The following is a 9,311-nucleotide window of genomic DNA, read 5'->3' on the forward strand; positions in this document are numbered from 1 at the left end:
AGTGCCAACAACATGTTGCTCAGCATGTGTATACTTATTTGAATTCATGAGAGAATTCTAATCCTGCTTTTCTTACCGTCCATCACAAGAGAAAATAGTCAAAACTAGATTCATGTGCTCGTTTATTTGGGCTATAAAGATGATTAAGAGGAGCTGAGAGGTTGTTGGCCCCAAGCCACTGCAGCCAATATGCTTGTGGGTAAAAGAATGCTGTTTTGAACTCCAGCAGTCTCACAGTGTAATCTTGAATAAAGATATATAAGCATTGCAAATTCAGTCAAGGAGTGAACATCAGCACTCCAGTACTTTCTCCTACTTCTCTCACAAAATTGTAAAAAAGTGTAAAGCATACAGAAGTCTATTTGACTGCTAGCTCCCTGTTATAGAGCTGTGCAGCACTTAATCCTCCAGTGTAGTTGTGAATTAATGGCCTGGACCAATTTCAAATGAAATGCAGCTCAGACTTATGAATAAAACTGACGTGTGTCTGCCCACGACTGCAGAGTAACCTGTACATTCAAGGCTCATGGCTGCCCTCCCCTGGAGAAATACAAATGAGCTGCACAGCAGTGTGCGATTCACAGTGTGGCCAGTAGGTGATGCTGTTGTTTCATGTACAAGATGAGAAGGTGATTACATGGAGTTGGAGCAAAAGAAAAAAAACAAAACAAAGAGAGTCTGATTCTATTGTTGCAAATGCAATATAGTTCCACCACCACTTCAGCGGATGCAGCCAGATCAATGAGAAAGGACTGGATACAAGCAGGTCTTTTAGCAAAAGGAAATAAAGTGTACAGACATAACAGATCACCTCTATTTCCCATCACAAAGTGGTATCATTTCCTGATGGAATGAGATTACGTGGAGCTCTTCTCAGTGACTTAACTCACAGAGAACACGCATCATGGACATTTATATGGCCACAGGGAGACATAATCTAAAAGTAGATGAGCCAATCCATCACTCATCCGGACCTCTCGTGTCCCCCAGTGCCCAGGCACCTACTGCTAGTAACAAGAGACTCATATAAAAAAACATATGGTCATTGATATCATAATATTGCAGTGGACTTCAGCAGAAAGTAAAAATAATGAGGCTGGAATAATTAAAATAAACTTTATTGTTGCAATTATTTCTCATACTTCCTGTTTTTTGAGCACACAAACTCACCAGCCAGCAATAAATTAAGCGTACAGAGAAGTCATACAGAAGAGCTACATGACTCTAGATCTATAAAATACAATCACAGTTTGATAAAGTAAAAAAAAAAAAACAGTAAATCACAGTGTTTCCATTCAAACGTACCAGTTGCTGCACTGGAAATGGAGAGCATTGTAACACAGCTTTCATGATGCAGCTTGTCAGAGCTGTCTTACAATGCTTGGGTTCTGTAATGTGCTTAATGATCACAAGGGGGAAAAAACTCTCTCCTTTTATTGCATATACACTACATGGACCAAATGTGACACTAATCCAAAAATAACAAGGCTCCATTTTCTTCCTCACTTGTCCAATTCGGCATGATGACCTCACGTAATTGGTTGACCCTCCTGCACATATTTTCTTTACACTATGTGATACCGGCTGCAGTGTGTAGTGCGTGATGTGCGTGTCGCATGCCAACTCATTCAGGGAGGGCCCCGGGAGGAGTATCGAACAGGCTGCATGTTTGAGCCATAACATTGTATTAGCTTTATGACGAAGATAATAATAATAATAATAATAACGCCAGTTGTGGCAGATAGTCTTTGGAAGAGGGTGGGTGAATACTCGGATGTTTGACTGTCATTTCGCTCTACAAATTGGTCTCCATTTCCAGTGCACGTGATAGTCATACAGAGGACAACACATCTCCTGATGAGTCCTGGAAGGGATCTTTTTTCTCTGCTCTCTCCGGGTCGATGTTGTGGATGGAGCCCGGCTTGATGGCGATATCCTCGCTCTCTACCTCCCTGTATTTTCCCGACGTGTCCTTCTTAAATACCTGCTTCAGCCTCTTCTTGATATCAGGGTCAGGACAGTACAGGTACTCATACAGGCCGGCAGCCATGATGCCTCCCAGAATGGGTCCTACCCAGTACACCTGTCAGAAACAGTGGGACAAACACATTCATCAGGAAGTGCCAAGCATTTTCCACTACTTCTTAATGTGACAGAAGAATAATTTACCTAACTATATCTGTTTTTGTTAAAGACATTTTTGGAGTTAATCCTGGGACTTTATCCTGTACCAGGTGAGTTATCTGGGTGCCCAACTATCTGACGTCAAGTTCTACCCTCAAATGGTAAAAATGGTAAAATAGATCATTTGAATAAAAGTATTATGAATTAGACTAGTCTTTGCGTCAAATATGACGTTTGTCAGTGTGACTGAACTGTTGATTCCACTTTGCTGCAACTTTGAACTAAGTTATTGAGTGAGTTCACCTGTGTTAGACAGCACTGAACACACACACACACACTCGTGCTCTCTGCAAATATTTCATTGCAAATAATTACCTGGATACAAAAATTCAGCGCTAATGTTATTTTACACCTTGTTCAGCGACATCTCATTATATAGCTTGAGGTGAACATTCTGTGGATGTGAGACTTCAATTGTTGGATGAATTCATAAAGTCAATGGTCATATAAAGTTTCTAATAAGCATTTAACCTGCCTCGCTTCGTTTCACATATACTGGTGTAAGTGAGAGATTATTTTGGTCTTTAGTTCACACCACTTTGTACAGTCTGTGGTGCTGAGAATGAAATGACTCTAATATCTAATCATCTGTGGGAGTGCAGACATGACATGATGACATAATATCTGAGCTGTGCCATTACAGTACTGTGGAAATACTAGAGCAAAAATGTCCCATCCACTAGCAGGAGTAGCTCAGGTGTTGCTTTACCCACCAACAGAGAGCAATGGCACTCCATGGGACCAGAGGAAATATGATCAAATGTAGCTTCTTGCATTGTCGCCATCATGGCTAATACACAACGCAGGAATTAGACAGAATTAGATGCTACATTTGAAGAGAAGCTGTCTGATGAGGGCGACTAGGGCGATGATTGCTCAGACCTTGAGACCAAAAAAGGGTTTGTCAGCTCGGACTATACATGTATTCATAAAAGCTATCAATTTGTTTATGAAAATTCTTTTTCTGTGCAAGGATGACTGAGTCTGTGGATACCTTTAGTGTGTGTGACATAATTTATATAAGGCTTTTGTGCGGCAAACCCTTCATTTGTCTCTGCATCTGAAAGGAAATATAATATAATATACCCCAGCCTAATTAGATTATATTTTCCCACACAAACTCTTGAAAGTTCAACCATCCACTTGCATCTCTTACCCAGTGGTTCTCGAAGTGAAGCGTGACAAGTGCAGGCCCAAATGAACGAGCAGGGTTCATGCTGGCTCCTGTGTAAGGAATCTAAAAGGATTCACAACAATTTAAATTATTCAAACATTATGCTGTATGTGCAAACGTTCACACTGATGCATAAAGCCTTCTTCATCTGGTTTACAGGATACTGGAAGAATGTGGCTTCTACAAGCTGTAATGTGTGTGCACTTAGTAAAACAGTCTAAGGGAGATATCAGCTGCGAGAGATAACATCTATTTCCCTGTGCATTCATTTGCTCTGCGGGGTTCAGGAAGCCCCCAGAGATGGGTTGCCATGCGATGGAAGGCTCCAATGAAGAAGTGCACGTGGGTGTGAATCACAGTGTCACATGCTAAAGAGATAGATGCTGCACGCACCTGCTCTTTCTCAGCTAAGGAAGCTTGCTCTTGGAAGCGTTGTTGTGCTACAAATCTTTAATGTGGCTGCTGAAAGTAATATGATCTTCAGATTAATCCTCATATCTGTTTCACTGGTGGAGTCAGGAGCTGATGTTACTGAAGATTTCTCAAGCTGTTGTAGTTTTATTTAACTGCCTTGTGGATGTTCAGTATAATCAAATTTACCCAGACTGATATCATGTATCTGCTTGAAGCTACTTACTGCGAACAGGTGACCTATGGCTACAGCAAAACCAATGGCCAGGCTTGCAGAGCCTCCCAGGTCAGTGCGTTTGGGATCACAGGTGGCAAAGACAGTGAAGACCAGTTCAAATGTGATAAGAAGCTCCACCAGAAGGCCGTGTCCCAGCGAAATGTCCGAGTTCACCTTGGAAACAGAAGATTTTCCTCATACATGGCAGAAAAACATACATCCATCACACACACACACACACAATTAAAAATAAACCCTCACCGTGGTAACACCAAGGGAGCCTCGAACAGCAGCAGGTGTGACCAGATAGAGAATCCCAGCTCCTGTAATAGCTCCCAGGCACTGAGCCACCACATAGAAGACAGCCTTTGCCAGGCTCAGCTTTCTAGTTACAACCATAGCTGCTGTGACGGCGGGGTTAATGTGTCCGCCACTAATGTGACCAAAACATTGCACCATAGTGGCGATGCTGAGACCGAAGCACAGGGAGATAAGGACGAGGTCAGCTGGAGGAGGTTTCTCCTCCCCTGCAGGCCATCTGATGGTAGAGCCCAAGCTGAGGAGGACAAAGATGAGAGTGGCCAGGTATTCTCCAGACACAGCCCTCCAGAAGTCCTTGGTCCAGATCCCTTTAAATGCCACCATTATGCTCTGACAGTTACACCAGGACAGGCACCTCCTGGCAAAAAGAATAATGAGAAAAATGATTAGCCTACTTATGTATTCCTGGTGTGTGTGCATGTGGCTGGAAATGTACTGAACCCTATCAGACTGGCTGCCTCTGGGCAAAACATTCATAACTCCACTAGGGATTTAAGCCTGTGACTTTCCATGACAAAATGCCACGCAGAGCATTCTTTAAACATTGTGTATGAGGGCAAATTATCACACTTACAGTCAAAGCATACAGCGATTAATTGCTGCCACTCATTGAACTCTAACCAGGATGTGCAATGCATGAACAGCATTTGACTGTCAGTGCTAAAGAGAAGATAATTTGCACAAATTATAATATCTGTAAGACAATTTTCAATGGGTTCTCCCTGAAAACAAACAAAAGCTACACCTTACCAACTGCAACAACGTGTTGTCACTGTCTCTGTCCCCGCTGTGTGGGATATGTTTTCGATCATCGGCCCTGTTTAGACACTTTCTCCCTTCATCAGCACCAAAAGTGAACAAGCTGTAAAGTCTGTGACCTGCAGTACTTACAGAGGAGCAGCAGGTTGTGTGATGGCAGTGATTGGAGCAGAGGAGAGCCGAGGAGAGTCTGTCAGATGAACACGATCCACACATTGTGCCCTGGGATTGCATCCAGCAGCTTTATTAGGTTACTACCCAAGCATCCCCTCTCAGGAATTAAACAGCCTGTTCAGTGGTGGTGGTGGTGGTGGGAGGGTAGAGGGAGGGTGGAGGGGAGGAGGAGTCGAGAGACTTGCTTGCAAGCAGCTCTCAGTTGCACTAAGGGTGACCTCACTGTGACTCAATCAGCCTCAGCATCTTAGTCATATCGCAGCTTTGAAAACATGATGGAGTAATATGCAACATACACCAACAGCTGAACATGCAGAAACACACATTCAGTTAAAAACGTATGAAAAAAATGTCCAAAAATAATCAGGTAAGATCATTTTAGTGTACAGATTCAACATATTAAATCTAGTTTTAGGTACATACAATTATCACAGCCATCATAACTCAATTCCTCATATTTACATTTAAGTGAATGCAAATATATAGTAAAACACTATTATTAGTGTTTTGTGCATGTAAATGGGTGTGATTGTCGGTCTGGATTGTTGGTCTGGATTTGCCCTTTGATAGACTGAGATGGGCTCAGCCCATCTGTGACCCTGTGCAGAATTACAAATGAATGCTTTGCTGTATGTTCTGTCTCTTCAGTGGAAAAATATCTAGTCAGTGTGTAACCATAATGGGACAATCTTCTTCTGTTTGTGCTACAGCGGATGGAAACTAGTATTGAGGTGCTATATAAGGCTACCTGCTATGATTACATGTGAAGCGAAGATACAGTCAGTATTTTATTTTAAACATCACAGTCAGAGGTTAGTATGTTTAAATAACTCCACCTCATTATTGCAAAGCAAGATCACAACATAAACATCTAACAGAGATATTGCTCATTTCTAAACACTGCCACATATTTTTACTTTTGATACTTTCAGTAATTTTATTGCGAATCATGTTAATATTTGCAGTTACATTAACTTGCAGTTGTGTGTATTAGAATTGAAATGTTAACAAAGGTTAGAAGAGAACTTTGAAAGTCACCTAACAGGCTTTGAGGATTTACTGGTTTAACACTCAGTGTTCAGTGTTCATGCACCATATCAGCCACAAACTCTGTGTATGTTTACTTCCACCTTCACAAAGAAGCAAATAAAACTCAACATTTCTGTTTTTATCTGGATTAAATGTTTGCACATTGCCAAACACACACATACAGTAGGTACATCAAGCCTACAAGAAAGAAATCTGGAAAGGTCAATATTATAATGTGATACACAACAAGAGCACCATAACCTTATATAAGTGACTTACAAGTTAGTGGATATGTTTTATAATTTCAAGTAATTGTACACATTTTTTACATTTTTCACATTTCTACACTTGATCATTCCATTTACACTGCTGCTAAAAAGTATACCTGCATGACCACTCAAAATATATGTTAGTGTTATATTACTAACTTTCTAATAGAGAAACAGACTTAACCGATACCTTAAATAAACGACACAGAACGACACACAGCGGACATGCTGAATTGGTTGTTTTGACTTCTGGTGTGCGATGATAAGGTATCATCAGCAGACTGTGTGTGTTATGGCTGACATCAAAAAATTGGAACAACAAAACAGGGAGGTAATCAGAAGAGAGTTATTACTGTAATTAACATGTTGTCTTGTTTACATTTGTATTGATGCTGTGAAAATGAAGTCAGTGACCCACAACTGCATCTGTACAATGATTTATAAAGCCCCACACATGTTACAATGTGACTGCGTGAGACCTGGCTTAATGATGCGTTCACTGACCATGTAAGTGACCTCTAAAAAAGGACATTCCAGGGAGTTTTCATGTGTTAATTTACATGGAGTCTTCTTCATCTTCGTCTTCTGTCCTCTGTGTGAGCTCAAAAACACCCCACCTCCATAATGTTCGACCTTTGCTCTGAATACTTCACCTGCTCTGTCTAAGATGGGCATGAAGGTGGCAGACGTTTATGTTTCAAATTTCAACGTGCGTAGCTTGCAGCCAAGATATATTGTGAATGCATACTGCAAGCGACTTGTGCATCAGAGTAACCCGAGCTGCCCTGTGATACCACAGATCTGCAGCAGGCGAATATTTCTGTCTCCTAAAGAAGAGGTTTTTGCATGCACCGTGGGAAGAAGAGGAAGATATATTGCCGGCGCTCATCACTCTTTGCTTATGCCAGCGAGTATCTTCTTGCACGTCCAGTCAAAAACAGGCTCTGAGTGCTGTAAGAGTGGATGTGATATTTATTTATTTATTTAATTAAGTTAGACAAAAAAGTACCCATAATTTGACAATTATGCATGTGCACAGTTTTATTTACAATGGTAAATATGGCCACTAGGCTTGCTCATTTTACACAGAAATTTAAATGCTCCTTCTATACACACTGGAATATTAATGAGCTACATACATCGTTTAAAACAGTTAACTCAGTATCATGCGGAGTTCTTTTCCTGGATCCTGTTTCAATAGTTCCTCCAGGCGTCACACACATCAGAGGATTCCCCTTCTTTACTAATTAAAGGCTTGCCTTAATTCTTCAGATTTGCATGTGTTTAAAGTACAGTTGAGTCAATTAATGTTTGTTGATACTCTTAGACTTGTGTTTGATTAAGAATCTGTCCCCTAGATTCGTTTAGTTTTAATGGAGAAACGAGCACTGCCATGGCTGACGCTGTCTGAGACGGAATACAAGAAGAAGAAGAAGTCAGCGCACTCTTGGTTAATAATGTTAAATTAATCCAAATCCTCTCATTGAATTCTTTTATAGTTAAGATTAAAGAACAGTCTGCACATCCTGCTTTTTTGTTTTTTTATATTTGGTATGTCAGCCTTTATTTTTGATGACAGATTCATTGCTTCTGGCCATGGATCATACTAGTCTTGCACAAATCTGTGAAGATGCCCCGCTGTTCTTCACAGAGGAATATTTTCAGCTGCAGGGATTTTGTTTCTCATCGTTTTACTTCAAAATACTCTGTACATGACTTCCGGTTATGGCGCGCACCTGATAAGTCGCAATAAACTTGGCTCCAGACTAACTTTCTGAAATAATACGTCAAGGCTCATACAACTCCCTCTTTACGCTTCGAGAGGTTTTATTAGAACTCATGCCACCGAAAAATCCCAAACCTGGGCAACTGCAGCCGTCGAAAGCTCCACAAAACGGCCGGGCGGATATTGCCACAAGCAGCGTTAGCAACAATGCTAATGAAAATATGGATGGAGCTGATGCTAGCGGGCCATCAAACAGTGCTATACTGGATGCAATTTGCTCGTTGAAAGAAGAACTCACTAAACAATCTGGGGACATGCTGGAAGCGATTAACGGGATAAAAGGAGATTTACTTTCGCTCTCTAGAAGAACTGGGGAGGTGGAAGAGAGAGTTTCTCAGGCAGAGGAAGACATAACTGCCCTCCAACAAAAAGTTACGCGAATGGAGGAAACAATTGGGAAATTAAGCAACAAAATACAAGACCAAGAAGATAGGGCACGGCGCTCAAATCTGAGGCTAGTCGGCCTACCCGAAAAGACGGAGGGCTTGGACGTGTGCAAATTTCTGGAAGACTGGCTTCCTAAAGTTTTGGGTGATAACTTCGCTGCGTCCCCAGCGATTGAACGAGCTCATCGAGTTGGCCAAGTTAACTCAAGTCGGTCTACAACATCTAGACCGATCATCATGAAGTTCCTGAACTACAGGGATCGGGAAAAAATGCTTAGAGCAGTCAGGAAAGAGAAGGAAGTCCGTTATGGAAATCAGAGAGTCAGTTTCTTTCCGGACTTGTCAGCCGAGACTCGCCAGCGTCAGCGACAATTTGACGGAGTGAAATCTCGATTCCGGGATATGAATGTTCGCTACGGGCTGCTCTATCCAGCTCAATTGGTGGTCACCCATAACGATCAGCGCTTGATCTTCAAATCGGTGGCAGAGGCAGAGGACTATCTTCACAAGATACAAACTGCACGTTGAGAGTCCCTGGGACCTGAAGTTTGAGAAAGACTCCAGTTAAATAATTTTGATTTATCTTTACACTGTCGCAAAT

General features: G+C 41.5%; 1 protein-coding gene across 2 annotated transcripts; it reads right to left on the minus strand.

Moving 5' to 3' along the window:
* Positions 1–1,102: 1,102 nt before the first annotated feature.
* Positions 1,103–5,337, minus strand: LOC114449391 (aquaporin-4-like). 2 transcript variants are annotated; one of them, XM_028427019.1, is made up of 5 exons: positions 5,199–5,337; positions 4,248–4,665; positions 3,996–4,160; positions 3,341–3,421; positions 1,103–2,083 (listed from the first exon to the last, which is right to left on the minus strand). In XM_028427019.1, the coding sequence occupies exons 2-5, from the start codon at positions 4,629–4,631 to the stop codon at positions 1,832–1,834; spliced, it is 882 nt and encodes a 293-aa protein (XP_028282820.1). In that variant the 5' UTR covers positions 4,632–4,665; positions 5,199–5,337; the 3' UTR covers positions 1,103–1,831. The 2 variants fall into 2 exon arrangements, with proteins under 2 accessions (XP_028282820.1, XP_028282818.1); XM_028427017.1 differs by lacking the exon at positions 5,199–5,337 and adding an exon at positions 5,058–5,191.
* Between the last annotated feature and the right edge of the window lie 3,974 nt (positions 5,338–9,311).

The sequence above is a fragment of the Parambassis ranga genome, chromosome 17, assembly GCF_900634625.1.
Source record: "Parambassis ranga chromosome 17, fParRan2.1, whole genome shotgun sequence".
Classification (NCBI taxonomy): Eukaryota; Metazoa; Chordata; class Actinopteri; family Ambassidae; genus Parambassis; species Parambassis ranga.